This window comes from Chelonoidis abingdonii, chromosome 1 (assembly GCF_003597395.2).
Source record: "Chelonoidis abingdonii isolate Lonesome George chromosome 1, CheloAbing_2.0, whole genome shotgun sequence".
Classification (NCBI taxonomy): domain Eukaryota; kingdom Metazoa; phylum Chordata; order Testudines; family Testudinidae; genus Chelonoidis; species Chelonoidis abingdonii.
In genome coordinates this window covers 263,677,280-263,694,486 of record NC_133769.1, presented here as the reverse complement: position 1 = coordinate 263,694,486, position 17,207 = coordinate 263,677,280, and the positions used below count along the sequence as shown (strand labels likewise).

General features: G+C 39.8%; 1 protein-coding gene across 2 annotated transcripts in view; it reads left to right on the top strand.

The window, feature by feature from the left end:
• Positions 1-17,207, top strand: part of MYO16 (myosin XVI) — a 650,995-nt gene that overhangs the window by 442,613 nt on the left and 191,175 nt on the right. For both annotated transcript variants that reach the window (XM_075061501.1, XM_075061500.1), the window contains exons 17-20: positions 1,108-1,219; positions 8,955-9,072; positions 9,852-9,923; positions 10,523-10,664. In XM_075061501.1, the coding sequence (XP_074917602.1) occupies positions 1,108-1,219; positions 8,955-9,072; positions 9,852-9,923; positions 10,523-10,664 (444 nt within the window). The remainder of the gene's footprint in view (positions 1-1,107; positions 1,220-8,954; positions 9,073-9,851; positions 9,924-10,522; positions 10,665-17,207) is intronic.

Sequence of the window (17,207 nt, the reverse complement as noted above, 5' to 3'; positions counted from 1 at the left end):
GGCATTCAGTGAACTTGGGATCAGGCTGGTAAGGCCTTGGCTACATTAGCACTTTACAGCGCTGCAACTTTCGCACTTAGGGGTGTGAAAAAACACCCCCCTGAGCGCTGCAAGATACAGCGCTGTAAAGTGTCAGTGTAATCAGGGCGGCAGCGTTGGGAGCGCAGCTCCCAGCGCTGCACGCTACGCCCGTAAGGGATGTGGTTTACGTGCAGCGCTGGGAGAGCTCTCTCCCAGCGCTGCTGCTCTGACTACACTCACACTTCAAACCGCTGATGCAACAGTGCTCCAGCAGCGCTGCCGCAGCAGCGCTTTGAAATTTCTAATGTAGCCAAGCCCTAAGAGTTGAATTCTCTAGTCCTCCAAGCGGCACAAAGTGAATTTAAAGCAGTCAGAAAGTTACACTGGAGAATTACCCCTTTGTAGGGGAGTCTTTGGCAGCAAAAAAGGTGGCAGAGGCAGGAATTCCATCAGCTGGCAAAAAGAAGATAGAGAGGACACTGGCAGAGTCCATTCTCCACTGGCAGAAGATCTTAGTGGCATAAATTAAAGCTGTTCCCTTTAGCTTCAACTTGCATTGGGGCTGTGAGTATCTGAGAATTGGGGAGCCACAATCAGCTCCTTTTCAACCTCTCTTTTTCACTGTGCCTGAGCTCTGCTTGGCTACAGATAAAAATCAACCCTACTGAATGTTTAGAAGAGCACAAATGGGCGGGGGCGGTGGAGGGTGACCATCAGGCTACATGAAAATTGAGCAGTCTTACTTGACTTCTCAGGAATGGCAGAAAAGCACCTTGCAAGTTCTAGCAAAATACACACAAATGTCACAAGGAAAACTTGTGAGCTAATAGCTGCATGTAATAATGGGTAGTTATGCAAGAGCCTAGGGAAGTGTAGAACATAAACACATTCTGTCACAAATGCCTTTCCCTCAGAGAGGTGAGAGAACAATTCACCGAGTCTCCTGTAAACACTTAAGAACATTATGTACAGCTGTTTGTGTGTGACTTCCATTAGGTTGGAAGGCAAAAGACGGCTTTTAACCACAGAAGTCTGATTGCGTGCCAACCTCATAATGGCTATATGCTTTTTTCCCCCACCGTGCAGGTATCTGAACCAGACTGTACTGGAAGAGACATCAGTAACAGTGAACACTATCAACAAAGAGAAATTAGCTGTCCTAAAACAAGCCCTAACTGCTTTTGGATTCAATAACCTGGTAAGTTATGCAAGCCTATATAGTTCCTGCCTAGAATGACTCTTTTACCTAGTGAAAAGCAGGTCATAAGAAACTCATATTGACAGACCCCCCAGGAAAAATATAGGCCTGGCCCTTTTTTGTGCCAATGAAACAAAGTCATAGTTCACTCCAGGGAAATGATTGTAATCGCTTTTAATTAGATAATGCACCAACAATGTAAACCTTTTTCATTCTTAAAGATTCACAGAACAGCTGCAAGTTATAATCCTGTGAACAATTCAATTACATAATGTCTAGATAGCAAGAAACAATCAAATCCCATATGACAAAAAATTATAAACCCCCTGGGGATCTTTCCCTTCCTGATTATATCGCTGTCCCTTTTAATTTTGTGAAGTATACATTCCAAATGCTGTCTGATTGCTAACATCTGAAAAAGGCATATACATAATTAGACACACAAAATTACAGTCAAGTGACATGAAAGATTTGACTTCAACTAACAAAAGCAAGAAGGAACAGCTAGTCCTGGAACCCACAATGGGAGAGGCAATTCTTCATTTAGTCCTAAGTGAAGCAAAGGATATGGTCCAAGAGGTGAATATAGCTGAACTGCTCAGTTATAGCAACTATAATGTAATTAAATTTAAACATCCTCATTGGGGGAGGAGGGGAATGTCAAAGAAAACCACTCAATAGCATTTAACTTTAAAAAGGGTAACTACATAAAAACGAGAAACAAGTAAACAGAAATGAAAAGGTACTGTCACAAGGGTGAGATGCCTGCAAACTGCATAGGGATTGTTTAGAAACACCATAATAGAGGCTCAAACTAAACATATACCCCAAAAATTTTTTAAAAAGCCACTGTGGCTTAACAGAAGAATGAAAGAGGTGGGTAGAAGCAAAAAGGGATCCTTTAAAAATTGGAGGTTAAATCTTACTGAGGAAAATAGGAGCATGTAGACGGCGTGCCGCCGAGGCTCGACCCTCCCTTGTGAGGAGGGGAGCCACACCGGCCTCGGCTTGTCGTCTCAGGGTCTGGTCCTTGGACCCACGGAGGGGGTTCGGTCCCTGCGGAGAGGACCGAGCAGTGGCACAGTCAAAAGGGGCCCGGCCCTTGGTTCGGGCGGGGCACCAAACACAGTTCTAACAGTTCCCTTAGCTCGGGTCCTCCGGGGCAGGACCGACCAGTGGCAAAGTCAAAAAGGGCCCAGCCCTTGGTTCGGGCAGGGCACCAAACACAGTTATAACAGTAGGCTCGCTGGCCTCCTCCAGCCGAGGAGAGGGGGATTCTGCCACCCAGGTACGGGTGGCAGGGGGAACGCAGGCCCACCCACTCCACTGCGTTCCAGCCTGGGGCCCTGGTAGCGGCTATCACTGCTACTGGTGGTCAGTGGGGATCCTGACCGAAACACACTGACATAGGTATCGGCGCCTTTGCAGTCTGACTAGAGTCAGCTGCCCCCGGGCTACTTCCGATAGCCCCCTTTGTTCCTACCTGGTCTGGGGTCTCAGTTCCTGGGATGTCCAGCACCATTGGTTCCTCCCAGTCCGGGCTGGGTGGCAGGTCCAGCAGTACCTCTGGAAAGGTGGGCCAGGCCTGGGCTGGGGCTTCCTTGGGGCCGTAGCAGGGACGAGGTGCCTCTGGCGGCTCCTTGTCGTAGCTAGCGTGTGGAAGCTCTGGCAACTCCTCATCGTAATGAGCATGGGGCAGCTCTGGCAACTCCTTGTCGTAACGAGCGCGAGGTAGCTCTGGCAACTCTGGGCACTGGCCTCCGGCCTCAGCAGCTTCCCAGTCACGAGCACTGGCTGGCAGGTCTGCTCCTGACGGCGGCTGGGCTCTGACTGAGAGCTGAGGGCTGGCTTTTATTCTTCTGGGTCACCGCCTGACCCTCTGAGGGGCGGGACTTCCGCCTAGTGGTCCCGCCCCTATGGGTGATTGACAGGGCTCGACCCTCCCTTGTGAGGAGGGGAGCCACACCGCCTCGTTACAAGCATAAACTCTGCAGGTCAAGTGTGAAGATGTAAGGCAGGCCAAGAAAGAATTTGAAGAACAACTAGCTTAAGAAACAAAAACTAGCAGCAATTTTTTTAAGTATATCAGAAGCAGAAAGCCTGCCAAACAATCAGTGAGGCCACTGGATGACTGAGCTCTTAAAGAAGCACTCAAAAAAGACAATGCCATTTAAAAGAAACTAAATGAATTATTTTTATCAGCCTTCACTGTAGAGTATGCAAGGGAAATTCCCACACCTGAGCCATTCTTCTTATGTGACAAATCTGAGGAACTGTCCCAGATTGACGTGTCAATAAAGAAAGTTTTGGAACAAATGTATAACTTAAACAGTAATAAATCACCAAGACCAGATAGTATTCACCCAAGTGTTCTGAAGGAACTCAAATTGCAGAACTACTAACTGCAGTTTCAACTAGGAGTCCTTGTGACACCTTATAGACTAACAAATGTATTTGGGCATTTATTCGATTTGTAACCTTTCACTTAAATCAGCCTCTGTGCCAGATGACTGCAGGACAGATAACGCAATCTCTTTTTTTAAAGGCTCCAGAGGCAATCCTGACAAATATGGACTGGTAAACCAGGCAATTTGACTGAAACTATAGTAAAGAACAGACTTGTCAGACACATAGATGAACACAATATATAGGGGAAAATTCAACATGGCTTTTGTAAAGAGAAATCATACTTTACCAGTCCATCCATTTTTTTGAGGGTGTCAGAAAAAAATGAGGACAAGTGTGCTACAGTCGTGTTCTTGGACATTCAGCAAAGCTTTGATAAGATCCCTCACCAAAGACTTTTAAGTAAAGTAAGTAGTCATGGGATAAGAGGGAAGGTCCTTTCATGGATCAGTAATTGGCTAAAAGATAGGAAACAAAAGGGTAGGAAAAATTGCCAGTTTTCAGAATGGAGAGAGATAAATAGCAGGTTCCCCCAAGGATCTGTACGGTGACCAGCGCTGTTCAACATGTTGATAAATGATCTGGAAAAGGGGGTGAACAGTTAGATGGCAAAATTCACAGACAATACAAAATTACCCAAGATGGCTAAATCCAAAGCAGATTGCAAAGAGCTACAAAGGGATCTCATTAAACAGGATGCTGGCAAGAAAATGGCAGATGAAATTCAATACTGATAAATGCAAAGTAATGCGCACTGGAAAATATAATCCCAACTAAGCATGCAAATGTTGGGGTCTAAATTAGCTGATACCTCTCAAGAAAGAGATCATGGAGTTGTCATGGATAGTTCTCCGAAAACAAACACTCAGTGTGCAGCAGCAGTCAAAAAACTAACAGAATGTTAGGAACCATTAGGAAAGAGAGAGATAAGGCAGAAAATATCATAAGATCACTATATATATATATGGTATGCTCACACCTTGAGTACTACATGTAAATCTGGTCTTCTCTTCTCAAAAAAGATATATTAGAATTGGAAAAGGTACGGAGAAGTGATTAAGGGTATGGAACAGCTTCCATACATGAAGAAATTAAAAAGATTGGGATTGTTCAGCTTAGAAAAGAGGTGACTGGTGGGGATATGATAAAGGTCTATAAAATCGTGAATGGTGTGGAGAAAACAAATAGAGAAGAGTTATTTACCCTTTCACATAACACAAGAACTAGATGTCACTTTATGAAATTAATAGGGAGCAGGTTTAAAACAAATATAAGGAAATACTTCACACAACGCACAGTCCATGTGTGGATCTTGTTGCTAGGAGATGAAGGCCAAAAGTATGACTGAGTTAAAAAAAAAAAGAATGAGATAAGTTCGTGGAGGCTAGGTACATCAATGGGTAGTAGTCAAGATGATCACGGATGCAACCCCATGCTCTGGGTGTCCCAAAACCTTCCGATTTCCATAAGCTAGGACTGAATGACAGAGGATGAATCTCTTGATAATTTCCCTGTTCTGTTCCTTTTGACACATCCAGCACTGGTCCCTGTCAGAGGACAGGATACAGAGCTAGATGAGCCATTGGTCTGACCCAGTATGACCATTCTTATGCTTTTAAAGAGAGAGAAGCTCAAAGTCTGTCTTTAACCATATAAACCAGGCAAGGAGCTAATTTGGGAATGAGTCAAGAAGGAAAACAGAAATGTGAAGAATGAAATCTAGGGGTGATAAGTGATTGGATTTGGGAACACCTTTGTATGCCATAATGTAATCCCCTTTCAGATCAGAAGCATGCTCAGATGACTGTGACTCTCTCTCTATGTTATACATGTGTACAGTGCCTAGAAGAAAGAAGTGGAGTCTCTAGACATTACCATTGTTCAAATAAATAATAAAAATCCAGTGAACATGCATAAAAAACAAATATCCAGTACCTAACATCATCTTGGTAAAGCTGAGAAAAAGCTAATGTGACAATAGGCTGGATTGTCAAATGAAGTCACAGGTAGGCAACATTTCTAATGAAAAGGCATCAATGGTTGTCAGCAACAATAAAGAAATAAACTGGTGACACCATGATGAAGCTGTTTCCTAACTGGGAGCTAGACTGAGGCTCTTGTGGTGATGGAATAATATGCCGTTGCTTACAACTCCTTAGTTAGGTAGCAACTATAGTTCCACTGTCAGCTATAATTTGACACCTACCCAGACTTTCAATATGAAGAACGTATTTCTATGAGCATTTGTGTGGTTGCTACTAATAGTTTACACTTTTGTGGAGTACAATTAATTGCACTTTTCTTCATTCTTGATAGGCGAAATCCTGGTATTACAGAAGTCAGTAGCAAAATTCCCACTAACATCAGTGGGCCCAGCATTTAGCTCATAGTGCAATCCTAGAATATGTTGCTTAGATTGTTCTGGATCTGTCAGTAAAATTCATTTTCGTAATATGAGTCTTGAATAGCAAATGTGTAGAGAAATCAACAGGAATAAGCAGAATACTGTAATACTGTGTTTTTTCACAGTTCAACATCTTGGCAGATTTTAAATTGTACAACTTTGTTGTCAACCCCCAAATTAAACATTATATCCTAAAAGTTCAGGTTATCAAATTAAAATCCTGAAAATTCTATTAAAAACAAAACACGTTAACATATGAAGTTAATTTCCCCTTTGTTTTTACTCTTCCTACCTATCATTCTCACTAGAAAAAACACAGTGCCAATGTCTGAGCAGTGTAGGACTCCTGGCCTGAGTTTAAAAAGCCAGCTACTTTTACAGAGACAATATTTGTAGCTGCATTGGACAGAGAAATTCTGAAGTAAACTGGGATGCTTTCTCTGCTTTCTGTGCACGCTGATTGTCACACTAATCCACAAAGTGCTGGATGAACTCACAGCGACTTTCCAGTAGTATTGGGGTTTCAGCTGTGGAAACCAGAATGTGGATGAGTTTCATTAGCTCTTTTGTTTGGTTAAGGAGCAGAGTTTCAACCCCTAAATACACAGTTACAGACAAACTTTTGAGAGCAGTAGAGGACATTTGAGAGCACCTTATTATCCAAAGCAGAGTTTTCTCTCAGAGCCAGATCCTCAGTTGCACCATAGCTCCACTTGGAACAGCTGAGGAAGTGGTCTCGGGACTAATTTAGAGCTGCCTCAGGTTTCTTTAGTTTCATTTGGCTGCAGTAGCCCCTGCAAGGAGCCATTTGGCCAGCTGGGAATCAGTGGTGCACAGCAGCACTAGACACATGCCTCTTATGCTGGTGGTAATATGGTGGTTAGTACAGAGCCAGCCATGCCCTATAATTTAGCTCTATACCACCTTTGATATCTGTGGAAAAACCCATGTACAGTGATCTCTAGTCCTTCTAGCTGCAGGGAACAGATAAGAGTTACTGACATAGCACTTTATCTTTTTGAAGAACTACATAAACATTTCTAATTAATCCTCAACCATGTTAATATTTATTAATATCCCTGTTTTAAAGATGGGGAATCACATGGGGATACTGCAAAAAAGTATCTGACCCAGCACTAGAACCCAGTCTCTTGATTTCCAGAGCCACGCAAAATCCTCATGATTTAAAGTGTCTCCCAGTGTCTTTGTGTGTTTTTCAATCTTTCTGAATCTTAGTTTTCCGATCTGTAAAATAGGCTAATAAATCTCTTCACTGATATCATGCCTTTTCCATCTGTAGATTTCAAATTACACCTCTACCCCGATATAACACGACCTGATATGACATGAATTCTGTGGTAAAGCAGCGCTTCAGGGGCTGGGAGCTGCACACTCTGGTGGATCAAAGCAAGGTCTATATAACGTGGTTTTGCCTATAACGCAGTAAGATTTTTTGGCTCCCAAGGACAGCGTTATATCAGGGTAGAGGTGTATATAAGAAAACATTATTAGTCTTTTTATAGTAGCATAACTCCTGAGAGGTTGCATAAGAGATCTGTGTCCTTACCCTAGATATATCTGCAAACTCTTTTTTGTATCCTGTAGCAAGTCATATAGATTCTCTGTGCCTTGTTTACCCAATCTGAAAAATTGCAGTAATGATATTTGCCAAATTCTAAGAGACCGTGTGGTGCCTCACTATGGTTCACTGAATATAAAGAAATTATTCAGATTGTTCATGGAAGAGGTAATAATACAAATTATAGCCTTGTTCATTTCCCAGGGTCATTTTGGTAGAGAAAGCAGCAAAAGAGAGAAGCACCTTTTACTAGCTCTGTTGTTTCTCCAAACATCTGGAAAACTGTCTGGGGTCAATTTCAAGAAATTTTAGAGTTCTGGGCAGTTGTTTGGAAAGCTAATTTCGACTCTACTGCAGAAGATGCTCTGGTTAAATGTTTGCATATTGTAATGCATATTTTGGCCCTGATTCTCAGAGTATTTAATGGGGATACTCGTGTGTGAAGGAAAGCACATGTGTAAGTCTTCGCACGTTTGGGCTCTAAGAATTAATTCAATAATTATTTCAGGTTTATCAAATAAGTTCATGATCAGTTAATCTTTCTAAGTAATACAATGTAGCTCTCTCAAGTAAATAAGGATTCTTCGCCATATAATTTAAATCGACTTGCTAAATAGTACAAAGAACCTTGACTATAGGCCTGTTTTATTTTTATTTTGTTGTTTTTTTAAAGATTCACAAGAATATTTTTATAATGTGAAAACGGTTGTTTTTTTCTTTTTTCCAGTCCAGTTTCCCAGACCATTGTTTGCTTAATTTTAAAAATATTTTTACAAAAATCACAGAAACTATATCTGGAAAATTACAGCCAAGAGATGATTGTTTTCCAAACTTATGAACCTCTGAAAACAGAATATCACAAAGTATTTAACAAGCAAACAAACTTAACTATAGCTTTCACTACCTGGAATCTATTATAATTTAAATTTAAATGTAAACTAGACTGTTTGACTGGCTAAAAGGGGGAAAAAAAGGGCTATTCACAGATGTAGAATGTATCACTGTTAGAATTCTCAATGGGCAAGAAATGTTTATTTCTTGCAGAAATAATACTTCCACTAAGGACATTTTATTATTTCTCCATGATATTCTAAATAAATTTCTTATCTCATTAGTTAAATTGACATAAATGCAAAAGTAAAAGCATTAGACTATTCTTATTCTATGTACTGTATTGGCCACAGTGTGATTTCTAAACCCTAAATCCTCACATAATAACTTAATAGTGTTTAGTTGAACAAATGCCACTGTTGTATATTTATAGCACATGTATGTTATATAAAGCATCTTCTTTCATTTGTATGCCTAGCTGAACTTTTCTTTATATTTGTGTATAAAATGTGCAGGAGGTGGAGAACCTGTTTGTAATTCTCTCAGCAATTCTGCATCTTGGAGATATTCGGTTTACTACTCTGATAGACACTGAGACAGCATTTGTGTCAGACCTGCAGCTACTAGAACAAGGTCAGTAGAACGTGACCTTCTAGTATTGCCTACTTTGTTTCTCATAATAAGATGATTTCACTGATTCACCAATAGATGGAAACACTGTTCCAGGTAAACAGAGATCTGCATCCTGGAGACTCAGAAATTACTGGGGAAACACAGCACCCCTACTGATGCTTTATAAACTACAGATTTTTATGGGAATAAGCAAAATGTTATTGGGGCAAATTATCAAATTCAGTGTCATACTCAATGGTGACATTTGCCAAAAGAAATTGTATAGTGTACTTTTGTCTTTTTTTATATCTATCTATCTATATCTATATACGCTTTTGTTGCATGTCAACACCTAAGCAATTTGCATTTAATAGAATTCCTTACATTCAGAAATCCTTGCCTTAAAAGCTTCTCTTGCTTTGAAGTTGCCCTGTTGGTCACTTACAAATCTCCTCAAAGTGGCTTATGAATACAGATTACCAATAAGCAGCATACCTTAACTCTATTACTAAAGAGATCCTGCCAAGCCCTAGGGAAAGTTCTGTGTAATCTGTATGACAGAAAAAAAGCTGTAATTTAATATACAGATACATTCAAACTTTACAAAGTCCTGATTATAGTAAGCCGATTTTACACGTTCATTAATTTTGACTAATGCTATAACAGCTCACTCTGCATTAATGTGTAGGTTTTTTCACTGTTTACAAAAAATAGCATTGAAATAAAAAATCTGTTTATATATTGAAATACAGTAATTGAACACATGTTCCTCTGTCTTCAAAACAACTCTTTTCTTTTAGTGGCAGGAATGTTGCAGGTATCACCAGATGAACTTGCTTCAGCCTTAACAACTGATGTCCAGTATTTCAAAGGTATTTTCTTCCAAGTCCACATTCTAATAAATCAGACTTGGTAGCTTTTAGATCCTTCTCATGTCTGTCAGAGCTAAAAGAGTTAATGGCTTGTTTCTAATGGTTTATGAACCAGCAAAGATATCAAGGATATCTTGGAGGAGATCGAACTGGGCCTTGGAATTACAGCAACCTTTTGTAACATGGAGCTCAGCAACAGATCAGAGGCTGACACTGATGGACCTCCACTGTGGTGAACCTTGCAGCAAGGTCACAGACCAGGTCCTAATGCTAAAACCAATGTTGTTTTTTTTTAAAAGTGTCATTAAGAAATTTCATGCAGATAAGTCATCTGCACCAAGAAAGGAGCCTGTATGCCACACACATTATTTTTTGTCTCTGTTCACTTCTGACCTGAGAATCATCCAAGTATGTTAGTGGTAGCCTTTTGTTATTTGACTCACTAGCTCTTTCTGCATAATTAGTACACAACAGGGGCATGGGAAATGGGACAAGTGAAGAGGGTGGACAGAAAGATTATTATAAGAAAAAGTATTTTTAAAGTAGTTTATGCACTTTATAATCATGTTTTCTTCTCCTTTTTGTATTTACTTTCTTAGGGGACATGATCATGAGGAGACACACTATAGAGATTGCAGAATTTTACCGAGATCTTTTGGCAAAGTCACTGTATAGTCGTTTATTTAGTTTTTTAGTGAACACAATCAACTACTACCTCCAGAATCAATATGAGACCAGCAGGTAGGAGCTCAAGTGCTAACTAATCCCAGTGGTAATCTTACATGTTGATGTCCTGTTACAAAAAATCTCACATACAAGAGATACATGAGCAATGTAGCCATCATTAAAGCATTTCATTATAGCATTCCAGTTATACTTAGTGATGTTATTGATCATTCATGGAGTGTTCCACATCCTTCACTGCTTGATGAAAAAATGTACGTTGTATGCTTGTATGCAAATGAATTTACAGACCAAAGAGAGAGGTGATTATTCCTACACCAGTCAGTGTCTAATATTTATATATCTAGATAATTAACTGCATAGAAACCAAATCTGTAACTTCCCTGAGTCCAGAGTTGATATGACACTGCTTTATGTTAGTAGGCATGTTATTTGTTCATGCAAGTTATTGGTGTTAGTCTGTATATTCTTCTATAATGGTGTGTGTTACTACTAATTTTTTAAAAGTTGGCATTATGGCATCAGATTTGGTATTTAACAAGTGATGGTCTGTTTGGCATTTAGTTGGTGCAAAATTCACTTATTCATTTTCTCAATATCTCATGACATTGGGCAAGTTATTAAAAAGAAAATTCAGCTCAGAAGTCTTCAAATACATTTCTCTTCTCTTTGAATGACATCTTAGGAGTATTTTCTACATGCCTGTAGGTAATCATCTGCTAAATTCAAACAAATTACATCTGACATGGTTTCTTGGAAAACATGAATGCCTATTAAAATGCATTAATGGAGCTGTTCAGAAAAAAAAATTAAATCTCATCAGAATTCAAACAGAAAACTAAAACAAGAGGTCTGATTAGACTGTAATACGTATATGTCTTAACTAAGATTCAAAATGTCACATGCACAATGATAAATACTGGCTTTTTCATATATACCAAATACATGCTGGTTTGGCATTATTCACAAGTGGTAAACCACAAGTGAGTTCTGTGGGTCGTCTTTAAAAAGTACCAATAATCCCTTTATACCACAGTCCAACAGGCTGTACAGGCCACATATTTAGCAGAAATACTATTTTAGAAATATTAGTTTTGTGTTTTTTAAGAAATCCATCCATTTGTAAAGCCATTGAGCCAAAATCACAATTGCCCTGCATCTCTTTCATACAGGTTTAATGTCATAAAGTGGCTTTAGAGCTACCATAGCTGGGCATCGGAGAATTCCCCCAATATAAAGGGCTTGCCTGGCTAGAGTAGATCTTCATACCCAGCTGTATACCAGTGCAGGGAATGTACTGGAAGGATTCGAAAGTGGCTTCTCCTGGGATGCTTTTACTGGACCAGCCCCTTAGAGCCGCATGCAATGGGGCTCAAGTTAGAGCAACTTCAGATTGCTCTAATCTGTGCCAGAAGTTGTCCTTGGTCTGCTCATGATGAGGGACATATGGCACAGAGCTATATTTTGCTCATTCCTCCTCTCTGAGCTTCTTGGGCCAGCTCAGCTCTGGCACAGAGATGAATTGGGCCCATGCTGTCTTAGGCTATGTCTACACTATGAGCTAGGAGTGTGATTCCCTTGCTCGTGTACACATACTTGCACTAGCTCTCATTGAACTAACTCAAATATAAATATCAGTGTAGCCGTGGTCCAGCAGGTAGCACAGTAGAAGCATAGTTGAGTTGTGCTGAGTGCATATCTCCCAGTTGCAGGTGAGTTTGTATTCAGCATGGCTCAGCTGGTATGTGTACCAGTATGTGCACACAAGCAGGGAAATCACACCCTCTGACATTCCAGGGCACAATCCAGACTAGTGGGGGTTGTGTCACTCTTGCCCTTGGGTGCCTTACAATGCTTTTCTGTAGTAGCTCCCAGCTGGGCCACTCACAAACAGTTTGCCAGCATGCAAGTCACACCCTAAGGGTCTGTAACTGCAGCCTGCCAACTATACCCTGGCTCTCGCCAGCCTTAGTTATACTACAGGGTGATCCCAGCCCACCCCCAGTCCTGGACCTTCCCCTAGAAATGTATGACCTGTACTGACCAGCCTTCTCTTGGACAGTACACATATATTACATTTGTTATTTCTTTAAGGGAATAATATGCCATTTTATTACCTTAAATAATTACCCAGACTCTTCAGCTTAAACACACCAGATTAGATAACACAGTAAATCAAGTTTATTAACTACAAAGAGATAGATATTAAATGAGTACAAGTAATAAGGCATAAAAATCAGAAATGGTTACAAGAAAAATAAAGAAACAATGCTCACTAATATCTACTTAAGGAACTATCTTAGGTGCAAAACAAACTTTCTCATCACATGCTCCAGCAGATTACTGCCCAAGCTTCTGGATCAGGACCCTTCCTCAAGAGTCCAATAGCTGTTTACTTGTGTCTTCTCGAGTGTGGAGAATAAGGTGGACAGGGAAAGAAAGGGGTACCTTGGGGGTGTTTGTCCCTCCTTTTTATGGTTTCAGTCCCTCTCTTCCCTCTCTTTCCAGCTGAGAACCAGGAGACAAAGAGTCCATGTGACAGGATATTCCCTGCTGATCTTTTCTCTTGTTTGAGCATCGTTTGTTTTCCCCTCCTGCTTGGTGACTCTGTTTACTGCTTAAATGCCAGTTAAGGCAAACATACACTCCTTTGTTCAAGACAGGTCTGTTTGACCACTATAGTACTACATGAGTCTTAACATGTATTTTTAACAGCATATCGAGAAATCTTATAACTTCACATACAGTGTTGCCTCACATTTTATCAACAAATTAAGTTTTCAAATGATACCTTACAAGGCATACTTTGGACAAAGATTATTACAATAGTGTGTAGAGTGTGAACACTGGGATGTATTCCATCACACACCTTAACGTGTAGTTTAGACGTAGCCTTAGTTACCATGAGTCCAATTATTAAGGCTTTGGAGGGAGAGAAAAACATACAACACATTCTAAAAACCTCCAAAATTATTGGAAATAGCTCTTTTTATACATAATTATCTGTGATTTTTAGGTTTGATATCTCAGGACCTATCAAAGATAGGAGCTGGTGTCTTTCCTGCCCAGTGCCTCTTTTTTCTAGCCCTAATGCAATCTTAAGATATTAGACCTTAAACTGTCACTTGTGCAGGAGTGAATATTGCTTATCCTATAGTAACTGAGTATGCTTAGGGAGAGTTCTACATTTTGGTGAGGAGAAGGATATATTTGTCATGTTGTTTCTAATAGTCAGGCAACCTTAATAAAAAGCAGTGCACTGTTTGAAGATGCTTAGAGGTTTGGAATCTTAGAAGTTGTCTTGGTGGAGCTGGGTAGAGTGCAGGTGAAGTAATCAAAGATAAAGAATAAATGCAACTTATCACGTACATTTGCAGTTTATGGATCAAATTTTACTTATTTATAGCAGGGCAACCAGTGGGATTGCAACAATTCAATTTGGAATAAGACTTGGTCCAAAGTGTGTTACAAAGTTCTTTTAACAAGACTTTATAGAACAATAAAATTTGATGCTAATGTGCTAGAAACTTCTGACTCAATATATTGAAAATCAAAGTACATTACTAAAAAAATCCTGGGCTTCACTTTCTTTGTGGAATTACTAGAATTTGATCATTAATATTGATTTTTTTATTTACTATGAAACAGCTAATGATTGGTTTACAGGTGAAGAAAAACTGGTGATTGCCATTAGATTTAAGGGGGGGAAAGTTTACTGCGTAGATGCAAGAACATGGCTATCTAGGTGCGAAGTGGATAAAAGCATTGTCAGAATCTGACAAACACATTAATGAATACTGCTAGTTAAATCAATGTACAGCAGCAGTTTTAATGACAATGTAAAGATGGAGTTATTATTCACCTTCAGGAAAATTGAACTTGTTCATTCATAGTGACTCACAATTTTGTCTAATTAAAGCACCATTTTTATATTCACCAGCATAATTATAACAATTAATACAAATGAAGGCTGGTTACAAAGTACTTCCATGTTCACAGCTTTGTCTATCCTGTATGATATTGTTTTTAAGGAGGGCACTGTGACAGAAAACAAATCTTGTGTGATTAGAGTTCTAAAATTTGACTAGAGAAAAATAACTCCAAATGCTTGTTAATGCTCATCATTGTTAAAAATAATATTTATTAACTTCTTTAGTTTCAAGTATATTAGATGCTTCTGTTCTATCTAATGTATTTTACAAACCATCTGCATGAGTGTTTAAGACCTTGTCTTGCTAAAGTTTATTGTATTGCTAACAAACTTGCTGATTGTGAGCTTTGGATAATAGAGCCTTAAACAAATATAATTGACTGTTGCAACTTAAATTATTTGATTACCCTTTGGCAGCGTCAGGTCTGGAGCATCTGACATTAGCACCAATATATAATGTATTAATGTGACATATCAGGAAGTCCTGACTCATAGTTGAAAGAGGACCTGTTCATGGAGTACTAGCAATGCCTATAAAGGCTCAGAAAATATTTATCTTTTCTAACTCATGAAAAAAATATTGAATTGGATATGTTTGGTTTGGAAAACCTAGTTTTTTGTCTGGCCTTGCAACCTATGCCCCTTACAAAGTTGCGGGTACTATGTTCATAGTAATTTGTTAGCAAAAGAAAAAGTCTCCCTGTTTCATTACCTGAAAATGAGGCTAATGCCAAAATATTTGAGGCACTGCAGACTAGCAAATGAGGTTAGCTTTTGATTATGGCTTTGTATCCATAATGTTAAGTCAGCCAAAGGCAATTTCCCTTTCAAATATAATCTACTGACTATTTCTAAAACCATATTTTGAATCTTTCAATACTGTAATTTTTTTTATCCGTAGTAAAATCTTTTCAAATATTGAAAGAATATAGCATTGGCAACATTTGTTTTGGCACAGAGAAAATACTGGAAATCTCATTCACAAAATTCCTTCACATGCATTATGGATCATTTGAGTTCTAATAGGATCATATGCAAGATAGTTTTGAGGCATATATCTATCAGCCTTAGAGAAGAAATCAGTAGGATTTTTTTCCCTTCTTGTCAAAAATTTCTGTTCATCTATCACTGAGCTCAGCAATAGGAGAGGATCATAGGGGGACCCTTCAAATGAAAACATGAACCCACAGCATGAATCAACATTGCCCCATGTGATTTGGAAAATAAAAATCCCTAATGCAGTATAGGGCCTAATGTCATTTTTTGAGCTTTGGCCCAGTATGCATTGTTGTTGAGGTTTTTTTATGCTTACTCATAAAAGACAAAAACAGATGTTTAAACTGCATAACAAATCTAGCCTTTCAAGAGATGGGAAAGTTAGCTAGCAGTGAGTGAAGTGTGGAAGGTTTTGAATCAACCTGGATACTGTGGTTGAAAAAAATCTTTACCACCCAGTACTAGTCATGCAAGTACCTGCAGCATCAGATGTTAAGTCTGTGATTCCTTCCTCCTCCCCTTCCCCACTCCTCATGTCCAACCTGCATATACCAGTCAGGCCTCAGAGGAGTGGCTAAACAGAGAAGTCAGTGCCTCCACAGTGTCTCAGAGGGATAATCAAGAGAATTAGAGACCCGCTAAGTCAGTCCCATCAACCTTTACATTTACAACAATAATCGTTGTAGGCAAAGGTGAACTGCTGTTCTGGCGATGTATGTGTAGGTATATAGGCCTACACTAGGCCTCAGTTGGAAAGGTTATATACTGTATCAAATCATCATAGTACTTCCCCTTGTTAATAAGTATCACTTATACTTTATCCAGATCAAACTTAAACCAGCTAGCTTTCATCCTGGTCACTGCCAGATGTTGGAGGAGCAGGGAGAGGACTGTGTCTGGGTCAGATGAAAAGGAGATGTAAAGCTGAGTGCCATCATAGTGATGACATGTTAAGCCATACCACCTCACAGTTGCACCTCATTGCTTTACATAGACATTGAACCAAAGGAATGATATGACTGAACTTTACAGATTTCCATAGCTGAAAACCTTCAGGAGCAGAAAAGTAGTTACTCAGGGTATGTCTACACTACGGGATTATTTCGATTTTACATAAACCGGTTTTGTAAAACAGATTGTATAAAGTCGAGTGCATGTGGCCACACTAAGCACATTAATTTGGCAGCGTGCGTCCATGTACCGAGGCTAGCATCGATTTCCGGAGTGTTGCACTACGGGTAGCTATTCCGTAGCTATCCCATAGTTCTCGCAGTCTCCCTCGCCCATTGGAATTCTGGGTTGAGATCCCAATGCATGATGGGGCAAAAACAGTGTCGTGGGTGATTCTGGGTAAATGTCGTCACTCAATCCTTCCTCCATGAAAGCAACGGCCGACAATCATTTCGCGTCCTTTTTCCCTGGATTGCCCTGGCAGACGCCATAGCATGGCAACCGTGGAGCCCGTTTTGCCTTTTGTCACTGTCACCATATGTGTACTGGATGCTGCTCACAGATGTGGTACTGCAGTGCTACACAGCAGCATTCATTTGCCTTTGCAAGGTAGCAGAGACGGTTACCATCCCTATTGCACTGTCTGCCGTGCCATTGTAAATTGGCGATGAGATGATGGTTATCAGTCATTCTGTACCATCTGCTGCTGTCATGGGTGCTCC